The sequence below is a fragment of the Platalea leucorodia genome (genome assembly GCF_965183815.1).
Source record: "Platalea leucorodia genome assembly, chromosome: 1".
NCBI lineage: Eukaryota > Metazoa > Chordata > Aves > Pelecaniformes > Threskiornithidae > Platalea > Platalea leucorodia.
In genome coordinates this window covers 49,809,592-49,829,382 of record NC_138823.1, presented here as the reverse complement: position 1 = coordinate 49,829,382, position 19,791 = coordinate 49,809,592, and the positions used below count along the sequence as shown (strand labels likewise).

Below are 19,791 nucleotides of genomic sequence, written 5' to 3'. Positions count from 1 at the left end.
CTTAAATGGCTCATGAAACTGCACTGCTACTCATCCATAATCACCGCTTATCTCGGTGATCAACACCAAAACATTTTTTTGCTTTACCATTGTGCAACTCTAAGAGCTTAGAAGTATTTTATAGCTACACAATGCTCAAAAGGATATATTTAAGAATCTTGTCTAGACAACGAATTTGCTTAGCAGAGAACAAAAAATAATGTGTTTAGTAACAGGACAGACTGTTAAAATAAAGTCTTTGAAAGGTAAGAAAGCACTAAAATAAACTATCGGAGTAAGAATCTCTAAGATATAATTCTGCAAATAACCGTTCAAGTAACCTTCCTAGGTGAATGATTTTAGTAGAAATGCATTATTTGTATCTTAAAACTTGCAGGATATAGAACAAAGATTAGATAAACAGGCTGGACATACATATGAAACTGCCACAACTACTTTTTCTTGGATGAACTACAAAACTGCGATAAAACCAGCACAAGCAAGGGCATTTAATATATTAAACATAACTCCCTCTAACTTAACCTCTTCTTCTCCAAATACTACATCTTGTGTATGGTCCTCCAGACAGTAATCGTATTTTATTTACGGAAACAATTCAGAAGTACTGTGCCTGTAAAATTGGGTTAGATATCTACTTCTACTAGGTGATGGCTGGTGAGTTGTTACCAGCATACAATTTATTTTCTTTTTTTTTTTTAAATGTTGGAACATTTAGTCCTAAAAAACTTAAAGGTATATTAAATTCTAAAAGATCTGGAGGCCCAAATAACTCCACGGTTTTATCACTAAGACACTTTCTAGAGATGCATGAAGTTTCTTTTAATTTTGTTTCAGAGATTATTATTTTCATTTTCCTTCCTTTACAGAAATTAAGGTACTAGTTCTGAGCTCACCCAGTTCCTTAGTAAAAATCACCATAATTTCCCTGAAGTGACTGGTATCAAGTGGAACAACATGTAAAACATTATAAATAAATTCAAAATTAGACCTATAGTATTTAGCTTACACGCATCTAGTGACCTGAGAGCATTGCATCTTTAAGTCAGACTTCCCAGGCTTTGTGCAAGACCAAGTGTAAGACATCAGCTTTGAAGAGTCTCCAAGGCCATAACCAGTGAAGTCTGTACTAGGGAACACAGGAGCACAGGACACGGGTGACACTATGCCAGAAGGAAGCAACAGGACATAACCCATACTGCAGGCTCTGTACTGCAGGCTCTGTACTGCAGGCTACCTCCTACACAGCTCAGTCAAGACCTACTAAAGGAGTAGTTTCCAGCTTCTTTTGCTGCGCCTTCCCAACTAACTGCATCTCTTCCCTACAAGAGAGTCTCTGTTTTCTCATCCTGAAACCAAGGGCAGCTATCTTTCTCTTTCCTTACCTCTACCCACATTAATAAAGGTGAGTTTTGTTCCCTCTTCCAATTTATGTTATTCTGAATGTATTGCTCCACCGATTTTTTTGCATATTATGACAACTGAACATATAGTGGCCTCTCATTCCCTCACGCACAGAAGAGAAATTAGTAGAGGCTGACACACTATCCTAGCCATATGAATGAAAAGACAAAGCCATCAGCAGAATGAAAAGACAAAGCCATCAGCAATTATAAAGACTTTTTTTTTTTTAAACGTAATAGGAACAAGTCTGACCCTCTCTCAAAAACAAGCACCACCTGAATACAGAACGAGAAAGAGAAACCTCTCCAGAAAATAGAGTACCCTGTAGTGCATGGTGGAACCCTGCCCCATACTCTCAGGTAAGTATTTCTTATAATAACACTTTAAAAACCAGATATCCTATGTTATTGTAACAACAGAAAGGCACAGAACAACAAGTCATAAAACTCTAATTTTATTTAAGTTTTGGTGAGTAAGATAGAAACTGAAGACCTTAAGAGAGGCTTGATTCCCACTGTGCAAGACAAAAGGAAATGAACAGGACAGATAATAAATACATGGTCATTTTCTTGGTCAGTATTTTAAGAAGTAACTTGCCAAGAAAGCACCAAGTCATGTTCAAATTATTCTGCAGCTGGTTGAGAGGACCATAAAGCCTCTGTGCTTGTGGTATCAATGCACAAAGAAAATTAAAGCTTTCACCTCTAAACCATATAGAAAACCCACAGTTACACGCCTTACTTCTGAATTCATACTAATATAAGCATGCAGTTAGGCAGGCGAGGCAGCCGAGATCAGAATCAGGCCCATGGTTATCCCCAAGAAGCAAATGTCATGCAACTATACTTAACTTGCAGCGTCATCTGAATCTAGTTTAATAACCAGAAAACAGGCTTTTGACAACAATAGTATCTCAAAATGACAGTGTAATTAAATTTAAGTCAAAGCTATGCAATGACGGACCATATGTTTATGTGTAACCAGCAAATTATATGCTTTTAAGCATGTCAGAATTTCAAAAGAATTAACCATTGCAGTAATTCAATTGAGGAAATAGTGGTAGGAAACAAACTCCCCCAGGTCATTTTTCAACCAGCTGATATGATGTGATACATACTGTATGCCTTGTACAGTTTTTCCAATTCCTATTTCCCTAAAATGCTATGCGTTTTAATACCATTCAAGGACAAAACAACAGTCATGCTTCACTTACTTCTGAGAAGCAAGGGAAGGGACTGTGTGAACGCGATGAGTAATGAGAAAGGAAGTCAGTCTGTCATCCTACATTACTAGTTCAAACTCAGTTAAGGCTGGTCAGTCATTATCATCAGATTTGCATGAGCAATGCCAACACAGAATGAGTGGGGAGTCCACTGTAGTTCCTAGCTGGTGGGAAAAAAGGAGGAGAAATTACAGAAAGGGTCTTGATTCCATGAAGAGTGAAGAGAACTTTCACAGGACAGGGTAGATCTCAAAACTTGTGTGATCTCCATTTTAAGATGAACTGGTGGCATGATAATTAACCAGTAGCAAAACATTTGGTGGTTTCAAGGCAGAACCTTTGGAAATCACTTGCCTGCTGTGCCCTCTGTCCGTTTCTGCCCCGGTCTCCGGGTTTGTGCATCACCTACCAAAGGAGTACTCAGTACTGACGGCTATTGCAGGAGTCTACAGTAGAGTCACCTATTAACTCCCGTTTGGTGGGAAAGCAAGGAAAATTCTCTTTCCTCTTTATTATTTTCTCAATTGGCAGAACATTTACTTTAATACATGAATTTCTAAGCTATTCTTTTATTGAAGTCTGTGGTGGTAGAATATACTTCCTTGAAACTGAGAGGGAAAAAGCTTTAATAACTCAAGTTTAAATACACTAAAGCTAATCAATTCATCCTGCATTCAAGTTTCCATTATACTTCTAAAAAAGCACAAAACAGGTCTGTAAAAATATAATTAAGGAGAGAGACTGCTACATACACCATGTAAAATCAAGACTACAGCTTTCACTTCATTTGTTTTGCAAACTCATTAGAATTTTTTTCATTTAAATGTCTTGATCTGTGTAACCATATTTTTATGTGAAAGAAACAACAAATTAAATTAAATTAGTCCTTATTTAAGATGTATTTGAAGCCATCTAAAACTGATGTTCCTAGTCAGTTCCACAATTTCCAAATTATATGGGGAAAAAAAAAGTTAGCAGTTTAGAAAACAGCCAAATCAATGCACATTTTTAAAAACGTTTTAATTTTACAAACCTATATACTGAACCTTAACTGGCTGGGAAATCTAGGAAGGATTCAGAGCATGTGCCTCTGTCCTACAGATGACTACTCTATCCCTAAAAAATAGAGACACAAAACCAGCAGAGAACTGAATTCCCAACCTGGATGACCCGTGGGCAGATGTACTGACTGCAGTGCATCCCCGGTGGAGGCAAGGGCTTGCACTTGCCGAGCATACTGTGAGCTCGGGAGCAGGTCATCCCCGGCCTGGGCACTGTGCCATTCAGACGCAGATAGGTGCCAGGGCGAGAGAGCAGCACGCTGTCCAAGAGACCGCACCGGCACTGTCCTGCCTCTCCTGGCACGGCTCCCTGAAGAGCCCACGGTGCTGCGGTCCCTGACCGAGAGCTCACGGGTAACCACTCTCTTGTGTTTCTGCCCGTCCCACATCTTGCTTTCCATAGGCGTCTCTCCTCGGGTTGCCAGGAAAAAGCAGTAAGGGAACTATCTCTGCATTAATGTGAGCGCTAGGACGGGATGTAAGTGCAGTACTTCTATGGGAGATGTAAAGCAGAATGGAAATCTTCTTTACCTCCTCGTCACTCATACATGGGCTCCAAGTATAGACTGATGGCATATGTATTGTTAGTGGTAATAAGAAACATCAACGTGAATGCTGTGCTGAGAAGCAGAATTACTGGACGAACATGGGAAGGTTCGCAACACTCAGTATTTTCAAATTGCGGTCAACAGAGGTGCGTGTGCTACCACTAATGCCAACAGATTTTACAAGTCCTATGAGAGTAATCAAAAAACAATCACAGAGCAGCTGACGTTCTTTCCTGCAAGAGCCTGTGCCCTATTTAAGGATGAAAACGCTCCAGAGTGATTTATGGTTAGGACTAAGGGGGGGGGCGCAGTGGGAAATCAAAACATCTTTTCTAACCATACCATTGAGAAGAGGCTGTCCTCCATGTACACTCCTTGACACCACTGCACTGTGAACATCTTCAGGAAATCCAGTCTTGCATGACATATCTTCACAGGTTGCTTTTATCGGTGCCTGAAATGCAAGACAAAATTTATGTAATACTCGCAATTCTCATTCACTGGAGAAACATTCCAGTTGGCACATACTCCATTTTGCTGCTGTCTTGTACAAGCAGCATCTTTGTTTCTGAACCACTGCAATTAGGACTGCAGGGGCAAAGGGTTAATCTTTCTGATAACTGGAATGGAAGGAACAAATCCCACTTGTCTGGTAAGATCTAAATAATACACAATCTTGATTCTTCTGACAACTGAACATTTCCACTAAGCCAGCCATCGAGACTGAAGGGGCATCATAAGGGGAACAAAAACATTCCTTCCTCTGGAAATAAATGTTGCACAAAACCCGTCGGCAACTTTTTCATAGCCAGATTACTTGAGAGGAATGACTTCAACCACTGATTTAAAATGCTTTATTTAGAGTATTTCTATGTGAGGTTGCACCAATACAAGTAAACTAAGATAAAATGCTACATTTGCAGTAACTTAGCAGAACTTATATTTGTGTTAGCATTCAAACAGATACCATATAAAGGCAAATGTTTCCAATGCAATCTCCTTCTATTTCAAAGGGACATTAAGTTGAAAGGAGAGCAGCTCATTATTAAATTTGCACAACAAGGGAAGAGCCGAGTCAGTGAAACCGTTTGTTCTCTCACTTAGTAAGAAAGTTTCCCCTCAAATCACACTCTTAAAGAGTTTCATAAATGCCTTTTTATTAAGAAATATAATACAGCATTTGGAAACTTGTTTGTTCTGTAGTGTTCCATGTTTAGAAGATACTTCTGATGGCTAAGCTGGTTTCCAGGACAGTTTGTTGCCTAGTTAAAAAAAAAAAAAAAAAAAATCCGATTTTCTGTGACAAAGGGCTAAGATTTTTTTTTCAGGGGATCGTTTTTGTCTCATTTTAGTGCTGCACAAAACAGCCCAGCTTACATGTGGCTAAATGACCGTACATGGCAAAACCCCTTTCACGCGGCACAAGGCAGAGAGGCCAGCTCCCACACCAGCTCAGGCTGAGACGCATCCTAGAAATTGTGAGAGCCCTCGCACAATCTCAAACAGGCCTACGTGCCAACTAAGGGCCTATCCATGTGCTTGCCCAGATGTAGTATATGGTCTTTGGCAGCACGAGCAACTGTGCTGCTATATCATACCTAAATCTGATCAAGACTTAAATTAGATTTTCCTTTTTATTTTCCCAGATGGGCTTCCATCAAGTAGACCCACTCAAGGCCATGTAAGCATGTCTGTGTACACTTGGCAAAGAAAACCCCACAGGAAAAAGAAAAAAAGGGATGGAGAAAGAGGAGGTGATGGTGTTATAACTGTTTACCAACCTCCGGGAAAGAGAGCATGAGAGCGGAGGTGGGACAGGAGCATCTCAAACCACAAGGGTTTCCTCAGGGAAGAGAGACTGGGCAGCACTGTAATCTCTTCACTGATGGTCATGGCCCAGCTCAGCATGCCAACCCCTATTAGAATAACTTTATCACTAATACAAGGAGGGATTCATAACACATTGTGTTACACTTACACTGACATGGTCCTAACTAAACAGCTCAACACTGACACTAGCAAGAAAAAAAAAAAATTAAAATTAAAATTTACTATCTAACTCCAAGTTAATGAACTATCTAGTTAAGCACCCAGTAAGAGAACTTGTAATTATCAAGCGTCCAGTTAAGTTAAACTGTGGCATGGGTTTAATTGTGACTTAAGTACTACACAGGTATCTCATCTAAAATTACTTTTGTACTTTAAAATGTTTACATGGGGACCCTAAAGAGAAAGCAAACACAAAGCAACAGTTTAAGCTGCCAGGGGACTATGTTACCTGCAAAGCTGGAACTTGGATCTGTAGCTAAGCTCCAACAGTCCATTTACACGTTGAGTTTTTAACGTAAAAAGATGGTAACTCAAAAATAATTACAATTCCAACAGCCAGTTTCCTCGGCTTTAGAACTCAAATCACCAGTTTGATAAGGTTTCCATAATTTGAAAGAAAAAATAGTAAGACTTGTTTAAACTACTGTAGAAAAGGTGACCTTAAAGCAAATGTGATTGAGAAGAGGGAAAAAAAAAAAAAAATAGCCTTTCATGGTATCCTTGAAACAAAAAGGTCCTGGGTGGGCAGCTGAGGAGATAGCAGGATTTTTACCAAGTCCGCACTGATGCGCCTGGGAATCTTTCAGCCTTTCCAGCAATCTATATGTACTAAACAGCTCTTATAAACTGAAACAATGCCCACTGAAACAAAGGCTGGGGGACATGAATAGAGAGCCTTCTTTATTCTTTCATTTGCAGCCATCAATTTCATCCGGAAACAAAAGACTGTACTCTGCTCTCCAAAAACAGCCCTTTGTAAAGATTGTTTAGGAATAAAAACACAAGGGAAGGAAGAATTCAAATTTTCAGCAATTCTTAATCGCCCTATGTTAAGCATTTTGAATTAAGTAGAAGTTGTAGCTTCAGACACACTGGGTCATATCAAGTTCAGCCTGAGAGTACTGCAAGACTTAAACCATTTTAACTCTAAGCAAAGGAGGATGCTGAAATATTTTTATCCCCTTATCTGGGGCAAAAGGGGAAAGCTAGTGAAGATTATGGGGCATATTATTGTAATTTACAGGATTTTGTGTGATTAGTACAATTCCCAAGACTATTTCAAACATAAGATAATATTACTTGTACGTTCATCTACAGAAGGACACTACTTAAAAAACTATCATCTTTTAAGATGGAAAGCAATTACCTTAGCTTGTACCCATATAAAACCTACTTAATGGAGTTACAAAGCTTTGAACGAGCTCAGCACTTGGAAAATTCTCCTCTCAAGTACTAACAGACTTTGCTAAAGCAAAATAGGGTTACTACTGAAAAATTATTCTGCTTTCCTGATCCCTTATGGTTTATTTAGTCATTTTTAACTGCAAAATGAGTAACAAGCATTACTATCTCCAGATGCTAAAGAGCTAACACCTAGTCAAATGTGGTGTCAGATCATGTGTATAAACTCAGTAGTGTAGATCTCTCATTAAATGCAATAGGCAAACTGCAATTATGAAGCAACATGATGTAAATTAGAAGTCCTCTGTCAAAGTTATTATTCAATCAATTAAAAGAATTGGCCATTTCGATATACTTATGGCATTTAAGCCTGCAGTTTTCATACTCTGCTCCTCAGTTACTTTAGTTTCATATCTAGATATCTGAGTATCTTAGAAACCTGTGGTTTAATGTCAAGGTTGTATTCCAGCTCAATTTAAAACAAACAAACAAACAAACAAACCTGTTGACAATCTCAACTTCGTAATTCTAAAGGATTCCTGTTTACATCTTTTTCTAAACACCACCAGTAAGTGTCTTCCAACAATACAGGCTTCATACTTGTGAAAAGATTCTAAATTAAAACAAGAATAAAGCCAGACACGATTGCTTCACTGGTGTTGACAGTTCTGGACTAATACCGCTTTCCAATTTCCATACTTTCTAAAAACTAGTCACATTTAGAATGCAATTCTGTAAAGAAACATCTATTTTAAAAATGCAAGCTCACCACACAACTGTTGAAGCAATTTCATATCACAACACGCATCCTAAATTTGCAGAATTGAGCTCTTAAACACAGCTTTCAAACAGGGCTGATCTTGTTCTCTCTGCATACGCCATACACCCTTGGAGTTCACGAGGAGCTATTAATCTGAAATATCAAAGTCTCTGTTTTTCCACTGTTTGCATCTGCACGTACTACAACATTAGATTTCTTAATATTGATTGTACCAAAATGCAAGGGAAGTTGTTTTTGAAAGACTGCTTTCTTTTATGCTCAATGTAACTTACGCCTATAGAAAAATAAGCCTAGGTAGTAAAGTGAGAAATGGAGGGGTATGCATCAGAGAAAATATCATACTATACAGTTATAATTGGACATAGTACAGCTGCTAGTTGCCAAATCCAGCCAATTCACAGGGCATTATTGTGCGACGCTCAAAACAACGTCTGATATAATTATATGTCTGACAGAGCAGGAATGGGGTATTTGAGCTCTCCCTCCTTAATAACCAACATTAATTTGCAACTGTGACAGTAATATTCAACCTAAGCACAGATCACAGAAACATTTGTGACTGTGTTTAAAGACTGGGTGTTTCCTCATTAATTTAAAGGCCAAGATGGTATCCAATACTCATTCACAACTTTGGTAACTCTAGGGATTGTTCCATCCATTTTTAGTTTTGCATACATACATCACCTGACACAGTGAGATGCTCTACAAGGTGGGTCTTATTTTATGATGAGCTTCTACTTACTACCATAAGGCATATGAAAGATACTCTGCAGGATGATAGACACATCTCTGAAATGCTTTAGATGCTAAACTTGAAAACATTCAGCAACTCCTTCTTAATCTCTGACTTGCTGCAAAAAAGAGCTGCAACAGTTTATACCCTCATGGTACTCAGTACTCCAGTGAATGTAGTCAAGTACAATTTGTTTTCAACCATAGATTGCAACTGAAGAAAAAGAAAAGTGCCTTTCATTCAAATTGTTCTGGAAGCCAAAAGCTTCCAAAGTGGGTGCCAGGCTACGTCCTCCCAGAGGTCATTCAGTTACACCAGAAAGGGCTTTCGTTATGCCATCTTCACTTCTAATTAGTGCTCCACCTCATGAACCAGGAGATTTTAGATCAGAAAATGCGTCTTCTTAAACCAACACTTAAGGCTCTCAAACACTTTCCCGAAATAACAGGATCTGCAACTTTTACGCTACCATCTGGTTTAAAAAGAGTTGCCTTAAGCCACTGCTGGTTCCCACAGGTTACCGTAGCTTTACAAATTAGAGTCTCACAAATCATGTTCGTAGCCTATTCTGTTAACCCCAACTGAGAGACAACGTTCATTTGCTTATTAAACACGTAGATGTTTATTTGGTGCATCTCACATAGCACAAAGCCATAACCCGATTCGGACTTTCCCCTTCTCCCAACTAGGAGAACATGGAGTGCTGCGCCTTCCAAGACACGGCTTCTCCAGACAAGCCACAGCTCCTATCAGAGAAGAACGTCTTAAAATTTCAACTGCAATAACAAAACCAAACGGAATTTCTGTAAGTCACATTTTTTAATTAAAAAAAAAAAAAATAAAACAACAAAACCAACCAAAAAAACAGCCCTGTGTTTGACTATATATCCTCATTTCTTTAAGAGAGGAAACCTCCTCTCTCTGATTTGATAATAGCCATTGCACTGCTCATGCTGAACATCTCCGCTCACAAAAACTGCTGCCAACGCTTACAGGAGGATGCTGCATTTTCCTGACCCTCAGGGGAGGCCTTGCAAGGCCTATCTGGAAGAACTCTTTTGGGGGATCACAAAATTTTAACTATGTCTTCAGCTGCTGGGTGATAATTATATGCTAATTATAAAGAATGGAGGAGTTCCTAGAGGAGTCTGTTGGTAAAAATATATTTTTTAAATATGTCAAGGAGCGCCTAGAGGAGAGGATAAATGCGCCTTTTGGAAACATATTTAATTAAATACATGAATACTGACTAAAACCAAATAGTTTAAGTTAAACGTTGAAACAATTTGGCAGCAATATACCTTCCATCTTGGAAGCTGCTCATCCCATATCTGTTTTCATAAGCTATTTAAAAATAGAAAGCCTAATTTCCCCTCTTTACTCAGACGGTGCTCCCATGATCTTTCAGTGAGAACTGCAGGATCAAATCAAATGATGAATCACGCAGATTTGGTTATATATCTCTCAAGGTGAACAGCAGCACGGCCCGACACCCAGGTGAAAAAGGTCCCTTCTCAGATCACTCACAAACTACAAACGCACTTTGGCAAAACATAAATCCTCCCTAAACTCATCCTGCAATAACATACACCACCTCCACCTTTTGTCCTCTCAAGACTCACCTCTACGTACGCCAGTATTAACTTGGCCAACCACTGAGTCTCGGTTCAGTGGCAGGTGAGGAGAAGTGCTATCATAATTACCATTGCTATTGCAAAAGACGTCAAGTATTCCTTCTGCTTTCATCACTCTGCACCCCTGATACGCCTCATTGCATCTTACGCACAACTAGTGCCGCTGGGTTAGTGGAAGTACACAGGCTATTCAGTAAGGACGCTAGTGGTTCCTCCTGTGCTTTATAACAAAAAGTGATTTAAAATAAAAACGCCAGGGAACATCAGAGGTTGCAGAGCCTTTGGGGACCAGACTTGTGTTTTGTATGTGTACATTGTTGAAATAAATTAAATTCTCATCCTAATGGGAACACTGCTGAACTACTGAAACTATTGCAAGTTTTCTAAACTTTTTTTTTTTGTTAACCTAAAAAAGCATTTACAAAAACAGTGGGAGACATAAAGAGAGTTTAACTGGTAAATGATCTGCTTACTCAGGCAAGAAAAGCCATTCAACAACTCCTGCTCCTTACCACATGACAAAAAGTCCCTTACGCAAGACTGTCTGTATTGAGTAAAAATAACTTTACTCACAACTTCCTCAAGCTATTTTTAAATATACACATGCACTTCTGTCACAACGGAATTGTATTATGTGTTACAGTGTTCAGTTATTAAAAAAAACCTAATAAATGAAATCATTGACATAAAAGCGTCATTGAAACTAATTAAGATGGGACATGACAGGGTTCTTCCAGTGACGTTTCTAGGAGTTTCTCCAATTTCTGGGAGCAGAAAGAAAAACAATAGATGGGAAGTTTTTGAATTACACACTCTTAAGTAGATGTAGTTCAAACATACAACCATTTTGGGCAATATTTTAAAAACTTGTATCATAAAAACTATACTTTCACCTTTCTAGCACATTAAGCCGCATGCCTAGGTAGCAATACTACCCACAAAGAGAGCAAGCAGTAGAAGGCTTTCTAGAAAACACATAACATTTATTAAAAATACATAAATTGACAATACAAGAGAATATATACTTTGTTACATCAGCAGCATATGTATTTCTGAGCTTGCTAAAATATCTGCTCAGATAATCAGAACTTGTTTAATACACAGAATTATCTCCGGTTTTGTCAACCAATGATTTAAATTCAAAAAAATCATCATCAATTTACGTGACCTTATCTATCCTATAACAGATGTAAAAAGTAGTTTTAAAAAAGCCTTTTCACAAAATAAATATTTAAATAATATATCAGTTTAATATCCAAAGAGATACTTGTATTTTTTTTTTCTTCAGTCCTGCAATTATCTGAATTTTGAGGATGTGTCAGTGGTATCACTATCACCTAGACCAGACAGACAAGGATTAGAGAGCTCTTTGCTGCAATATCCTGCCACATTTAACTTTTCAGAGAGATTCTTTGAAGACAAAGCAAAACCAGAACAGAAGGATCTACATCCAAAAAGGCTAAGCCACTCACGTAACTATCCTGTTCTGGAACTTACGAAATGCATTATAAAATACATTGTTCACTTTGAAAGAAGTTAATGATGTTGGAGTCCAATTTGTTAAAAAGAGACACCCTGAAACTCATTTTTGTGCTTATACAATCACATATTAACTATACTGCTTAAAATACACTGATTAAAAAAAAAAAATGTAAGACACAGGTGTACTATGAGAGACGGAAGATGCACCCACAGAAGGAGATCTCGCTGCCACTTTTGCACAAAACTGCGTTAATATGCCTCACCCCAATTCTGCCAGCGACTGCTGCTAGGGGTGATTACGAGAGGGGTGCAATTGGCAAGAAATGCCATCACCGGATTCTCAGCAGAGGCAGCTTAGCGAGAGTGTCATTTAGGGTAGTAGCTTTATCACCTGGATACATTCACTAAGACCTGGAATAAGACCAAAACTGCCTGCAGAGAGTAATAACTTACGTCCTCAGTCATCGCAATTCAAATTCAAACCAGTCACCTAGGCACGAAAGGCTCCAAAACTGCATTATCCTTTACTTGTTTCTGACTTAGAAATGAATAATATCCACGGAGTGATCCAATCACCTTATACATGAAAAAAAAATAGAATTTCCTTATTGATCACTTAATTTCTACTCCCCTTTCCAGTTCATTTCTAACTAACAGTAGTTTTATTCCTGTAAATGTAACTCTCATGCTGGCTTTCCCATTGCTTCTTCAGTCCTGTAGTTCTAAAAACTGGAAGTGTTGTTTTGACCAGAAAAGCAAGCTTCGCTCCTTTTATCCTTTCTTCTGTCAGGTTTTTCGCAGACAGTACTTCCAGACTCATACTGATCTGTTAACCAGTAAAATAAAGTGCAGTTTTCATTCTCTTATGTCTCATGCAGGTTATACTGCCGAAAATCTAAAGCCCTATTTCCTGAACATAAACAGCACCGACAGATCTGCCTTAAAACATGCTTCCAGTTATGATCTTCCAAGTAATTCCATAATGACAGCTTTTCTACATCACTGCCAAATAATGAAGTGATCAATAACTCCAGAAAATAAAGGTATATAGGTCTTGTGTTGCAGAGAGAAAAAAAGTAGGTAGAAAGGTTCAACATTTCAAAACACCCTGATACAGATAACCTACAAACTAAAAGTAGTAGGTATGATGATGGGGGGGGAAGGGGGAGGGTGTTAGCACTGCATCTAGATTCTGAGGGTTCTTTGCAGTACACATGAAAGAAGAAGGGGGGGGGAAGCTTTTAAAATGAAAGTGTTGTACAGACACAGGTCTATAAATCTGATTTCATACCGAAGTTCCAATTTTGTTACACACTATTAAAAATCAACACTAACCTGATTTAATGGATACCCAAACAAGGGGGAAATTGGATTCCCCAACCGTAACGTGCCACTGACACTGAGTGATACATAAAAGCAATACCGCTAGTTCCTGTCCCTAATTCATAGCTGGTGCTTTAATTTCAAACCTGCCCTGGGTAGAAAAAAAGATGGAATAAAAGCTTACTGCAGAATTTGTGCTTTAAAGATTTATTGAGATAGAAAGACTGAACAGAACTGAAAGCACATACAATAAACAGCACATAAGGACTTGCAAAAAAAAAAAAAAAGCTGCATGTACAGATCTGCCAAGATACTAGGATATAGAGGAGAGAAAAAAAAAGGCAAAACCAAAACCCAATAAAAAAAAACCCCAAACAACCAGTACAAAAAAAAAAAAAAAAAACCATCAAAAACCAACCCACCCAAAAACCAACACAACACAACAACAGTCTGTAAGTGGCACATCACAAGTTTCGGAGCAGGGTGGCTGCTTTCACACGGAAGGCGCTCCTGCCCAGCCGGACACTCCTGTGTCACGCCAGCCAGCCAGCCCCGTGTCCTCTTAGGACTCAAGGGAAAAAAATAAATCCCAGCTGCCGTGGAGCAGCGTTTCAGCACTTCGCTCGCCTGGTGCAAGTCATCAGCCCCCGAGAGCGGCTTAGAAACGGCGGGGAAGGACTCAACCGCCCGGGGACGCCGTGAGGGGACGGGGGTGTCGGAGCGAGGGGAAGGGGAGCCGGGAGGCGGAGCGGGCTCCTCCTGCCCCCGTTGCGGCGGAGGCGGCGGGCGGGCGGGGGCAGCGGGTGCGCTGCACCATGGACAGTGGCTGCCGCCGCCACCTCCCCTGCCCTGCGCCAGCCGCTGCGGGCGCGGCGGGAGGGCGCCGCGGCCGCCCCGGCACCCCGGCCCCGCCGCCGGCCCCGCCTCGACCCGCTCCCCCGGCCCGCTAGAAATGCCCCAACCGTAAATACCATTAAGAGGCGATGATCTGCGCCATCTGTCCCTCCGACTTACCGCCCTCTCCACCCCCGGCGCCGCGCCGGGTACGAGCTCAGCGAGCACAAAGCGAGGGGGGAACCCACCGCCACCCTCCCCAGCTCCGCTCGGGGTCCCCCCGGCTCCGCGCTCGCTCCGGACACCCCCCGCCGCCGGAGGGGAGCCCAGCCCAACCACCGCCCCGCAGGCACTGCCCTCGCTGCCCCAACCGGGATCCATTTTGTCGTCCCCGTCCTCCCCCCCCAGCGTCCCCTCAGTCCCATCTCGCCCCAGAAGGCGCCTGCAGGGGCGCCGGCCCGCAGACCCCTACTTTCTGCACGGAGAAACCCCCCCGCGGAGCATCCCGGCCGGCGGTGCCCGGCGCTGCCCCCCGTCCCGACACTGCCTGCCCGGGACCCCGCCACTCGGGGCGAGCGAGGAGCCCGCCGGGGGGAGGCAGCAGCAGGACTTTGATAATAATAAAGGAAACACTCCGGAGCCCGAGCCCGTCCCAGCGGACATTCCCGTTAACGGCAGGGGGTGGGGAAGTCCGTCGGCCAGGCGGAGGCTGATTAAATTCTTCCCGGGAAGGGATTAGCGGGCACGGGAGCCGGGGGCAGCCGAGGCGAGGCGCGGCCCGCAGGGGCCCCCAGCCGCCCGAGGAGGGGCGCGGGGGCTGCCCTCCGCCCCGCACCCCCGCCCTCCTTCCCCCACGCGGGGCGGAGGGGCCGATGTCCGCTCCGGTACTTTGTCCCCCGCGCTCACGGCGGGGCCGAGGTCCCGTCCTCCTGCCGGCCGAGCGCATACCGCACACCCCGCACCCCCCCGGCCGCCGGCACCTGCTCTCCCAGGAGCGAGGGGGGAGAGCCCGCGTCCCCTCAGCGGCGGCGCCGCCGCAGCCCCTCGCGTCCCGGGGACCCCCTCGCCCTCTCTGCCGGCCCCGAGCGCAAGCTCCCCCCTCCCCGGAGCGCGGCGCCCGGCGGCGGGGCTGCCCCCGAGCAGGTGGCTCCGAGCGAGCGGCCACAAGCCACCCCGGGGCACCCCGGCCGCGGGGGCAGCGGCGGCTGCCGCCTTCCCCTACCCCCTCCCCGAGACCCCCACCCCGGCGGCGCAGGATTCCCCCCCCCCCCCGCCCCCGGCTCTCCCGCCTTCCCCGGGCACCGCCGCCCGCAGGGGAACAAAGAGACGCAGCCCGGCCCCGCTCCCCGCCGGCGGTGCTTACCTGCTGCAGGGCCGCCAGCAGCATCAGCGCCAGCGGCGGCAGGATCCGCGGCGGCGCTCCCGCTACCCGGCACATGGAGGCGAGGAGGGGCGGCGGCGGGGCGGCCCCCAGCAGTCCCGGAGCGCGGCTGGAGCCCACGGAGCGGGGCGAGGGGAGCGGCGGGGAGGGTCGGGCAGCGGCAGCTGCCGGGGGCTGCGGACGGCGTCTGCCCCCGCCTGCCGGAGCCGGCTGCCGCGGCGCTGGCTGCCGGCTGCCGCTCTAGCTCATGGGCAGCGATGCAGCGGGGGAAGAGAGAGAGACGGAGAGAGAGAGGGGCGGAGGATGCGTGAAACTCAGCTCTGGGTCAGGCTGATTTTCTCTCTGCCGAGCCCCCTCCGCGGTGCAGAGGGTGGGCAGGGAAGAGGAGGAGGAGGAGGAGGATGGGCGAACAAAAGGCTGAGAGATAAGAAAGAAGTAGTCGCTGCTGCTGCTGCGAGGCCGGTGCGGCGGCGGCTCCCCTCGGCTGGCTGCCTTCCCCACGCCTGGATCGTGCCCGCCTGGCTCCTCCCGCCGCTGCCCCCCGGCGAGCTCGGGCAGGCGGCTCCTCTCAGCGCCTCAGCCCGGGCGCGCCAGCACCGCCGCTGCTCCGGCCCCAGCCCTGCTGCATGCTCGCCCCGCACTTTCTCTCTCCCTCTTTCTTCTCCTCCCTCCACCCCTCCCCCTGCACGCAAACCCCTCCGCTGAAGCACAATGATAACAATACCCCAGCAGCCTCTGCCTGCCGTGCGTGCCTGTCTGTATGCGCTCGCCCGGTGCCTGCCTGCCTCCCTGCCTGCTGCTGGCAGCTCCCCCTCCGCCTCCCGTCGCTCCCTGTCGGCCGCACGGCCAATGGGAACGGCACGGCCCGGCACGGCACGGCACGGCAAGCGCCGGGGATCGCTGCTGCCTGCGAATAGCGCTGCCCCTCCGCGGTCCCCCGAGAGCCGGCGCTGGGGGCAGCGGGGCAGGCGGCAACGCCAACAGCTGGGGGGGGGGAAATAAATCCCAACCCGCCAACTTGGTGCGCTGCAGTTGTTTGCGGGGGCCGAGGAGAGAACTTGCTGGGGAAGGAAGGACCCGTCCCCGCCGTGCTCGGTAGGGGACGGTCGATGCAGCGAGAAGCTGCGGGGCCGCCGGCGCTGCCCGGCCCGGGGGCTCGGGGACGCCCCTGCCCGTCCCTGCCCGCCTCCCGGGTGCTGGCGGAGCGGCAAGTTTCGCTCAACTATTAACTGCTTAGCGGGTTAGCTTTTTTTTTTTTAGCTTCTCCCTTCAGTTTTTACCCCCCACCCCCACCCGCTCTCACTCCGGTTTTTTTTTTTTTCCTAAACTACCTGCTGAATTTTATCAGCAAATGTTTTCAAAGGCTTGGCCCGGGCTGCAATCCGCGGGTGCAAAAATGTCAGCGTGCATAACGGAACGAGGGAGTGTTGCTGAGTGAACAGTTACAGAAGCAAGTATCAGTGCTGGGTCATTTGCAGAGCTGGCAAGGATTTTCTCTCGCCCACAGGTCACTGAGCAAAGTTGTTTTGTGTCCATGCATCAGAGCTCCCATCCTGGAACATAATAAGGGGAGGATTTGTAGGCATTGGCCCCTAGACAATCTCATGAAGCGTTGATTCAAAATGGTGCGTTATTTATTTTAAAGGATCTTATTTTACATTTGAACTCGCAAGAAAAATACTCCCAGTTTCTGCCTTTTTTTCCCCCTGCTTTAGAAAATAACGCAAAACGCCATGCTTATGTTTTGAAAGGAAACAGCGGCTTTGCTTTTATATTAAGGCGGGGTAAGTACATGCTTGTGCGATGCTGATTTCATGAGCTTCGAAATTGAAAATACCGGTCACTTGCGAGCTGCGATGCAGCTGTTTACCCAAGTCAGGGAGAGGGAGAAGACGCCAGAAGCGGCGGGGGAAGGTGCGGGCTGGCCCGGGACCGGGGCCCGGGCCGGGGCCGCCTCCGCGGGCAGGGCAGGGCCGGGCCGGGCCGGGCCCGGGCAGCGGGCAAGCCGGGAACCACCTGCAAGCATGAAAAGCCAAAAGAAACTCAGCTGAAGCGAGGCAGCCTCAACTAGAAAAACAGCCCCCCCCCCCCCCCCCCCCCGCCCTCTTTAAAGTTGTAGCCCATGAAATTGTACGAAGCCAACAGTTGTGAAGAACAATAAAGGAGGGAAACAACGCCTGGTAATGAGTTTCTGCAGTAAAATTTAGCCCAGGACTGACGGAAAGTAAGCAAGAAAGGCACAGCTGATGTTTGTATCCCGTTAGAAGGAAGAGTTTCCCGGGCTTGCAGCTGACAGAGCATGTGTTCGGTCTCTTAGCAATTCTAACGTCTTTGCTTGGATTGGCTTATGAAATGGTGTCTTCCCTGAGTAACAGGCTTCTATCTGTGTTTTCTGGTAGGTAGACGTAATATTAACATTTACTAATGACGGTATTTGAGCATTTATTCACTTTTACAAGTGTTCTACAAAATGTAAAGCACACAGTATAAACAACTCCATAACCCAACTGACTAATTAAAGTAATTAGCTATCATCTAAATGAGCCTGGCCCCTCATATCCCTCAACCCATCCATCCCTAAAGGCCTGAAAAAATAAAAGGCTCTGCAGCATATCTGGAAGGTTACCAGATCTGAGCTCTGGCTGATGCTTCTTACCGGTCTGCTGCTGCCTTTAAATTTACTTAGCAGAAATAGTAACACTGGCAGAAAAATTGCTCTCGCCAACAGAGTTTTACTGAATCTTTTAGCCTTGAACAAGTTTCTATCGAGCAGTTGGCTTCCCTCATTTACACAGTCGTAACCAAAAGTTTCCTCCAGCTCATAGAGTTTCCTAATTCTGGGTACCGTGATAAAGAGAAACTAAGAGAGCAGGGGTGGGTTATACCTTTTGAGGTATAATCTCTGCACCACATCTCTTGATGAGTGGGAGGCATATGTTTGGGACAGCAGAGCAGAGGAGAAACTTGTGCGTTGCTTCCAGACATGGATGACTCCTCAGGGCTTATGCTATTCGTCTGTAGCATAAACCCAAGAGAACACCTTTCTCCCCCCCCCAAAAAAAAAAAACATCTAGCAATAAGAAGGCATAGCTGGAGATTCAGAGTTAGAACTGATACTAGATTGAGATCATCGACCCTTTTCACATATATCATGCAGCAGCCAGCAAATGGTGGCAATTTCTGGCCAAGATTCAAACAAGTGATTTAGAACTCAAAGGGTTTATTTCCTAACTCCACCACCACAGATTGCATTTATGAGTGTGTTTTAAGTAGTAGAAAAATAACGGACACACATAAGTTAATGTTCAACCTAGGAGATCTCAAGGGCTTCCAGATAAACCTTGTTAAAATTCCATGATTAAGTTGAAGAGAGGATTAGGGTAATTCCCATGTTAGTCATGGAGTTGAGTCTCTCTTTCAACTTGTCCAAATTAATTTTCATTCCTAGCATTCATAAAAATTCTGTAAAAAATGAATGTTTTCAATTTGGAACATACTAGATTGCTCATGGCTTCAAATATTTTGGAAAGAAAAAAAAGACCTTGTGGGTCTATCCTTACATTTAGTCTGCCAGGTACTGCTACTACTACTACTCTCCTCAATTCAAATGATGCAAATTAAGCACTTTACTGACAGTTTAGGCCTTGATCTGACAAACATTTATACATGTCATCTCAGCAAATTGAGTCGCACTGCACACAGGCATACCACTGTTCATATGCCTAAGTATTTACAAGATGGAAGGATAAATGTACTGAACAAAAGTACTGAGGGCATATTAGTTTACCCAGTTTCCTTGTGTTCTTCATTACATATGAGGAAATATTTTTATTTGTTAAAAAACAACCCCACCTAATTAATGGGTCTGAGGGCATTCAATGCTTATTACTGAGCTTTATCACAATAGTGGAAAAAACAGTGGTTGTTTCTTACTTTGACATGAAGGCTGCACACACTATCAGCTAACCAAGATTTCTCAGGATATTCTTTTAACAGAAGAGAAAGAAGCACTGACAAAACAAAAAATTCAACTTTTTAGGACAGTGGTTTTCAACTTGGGCTCTGTGAACCCCTCGAGACCCCAGACTTACTCTGAGTAGTCTGTGACAGGCAATGGGGAAAAAGCAAATTAGTATATCCTATATAGCAGCTTCTCACAT

General features: G+C 44.5%; 1 protein-coding gene across 1 annotated transcript in view; it reads right to left on the bottom strand.

The window, feature by feature from the left end:
- Nucleotides 1-15,688, bottom strand: part of CDH2 (cadherin 2) — a gene marked incomplete at both ends in the record, with an annotated part of 118,190 nt that extends 102,502 nt beyond the window's left edge. The window contains 2 exons of the mRNA XM_082327355.1: nucleotides 4,575-4,686; nucleotides 15,614-15,688. Coding sequence (XP_082183481.1) covers nucleotides 4,575-4,686; nucleotides 15,614-15,688 — 187 coding nt within the window. The remainder of the gene's footprint in view (nucleotides 1-4,574; nucleotides 4,687-15,613) is intronic.
- Between the last annotated feature and the right edge of the window lie 4,103 nt (nucleotides 15,689-19,791).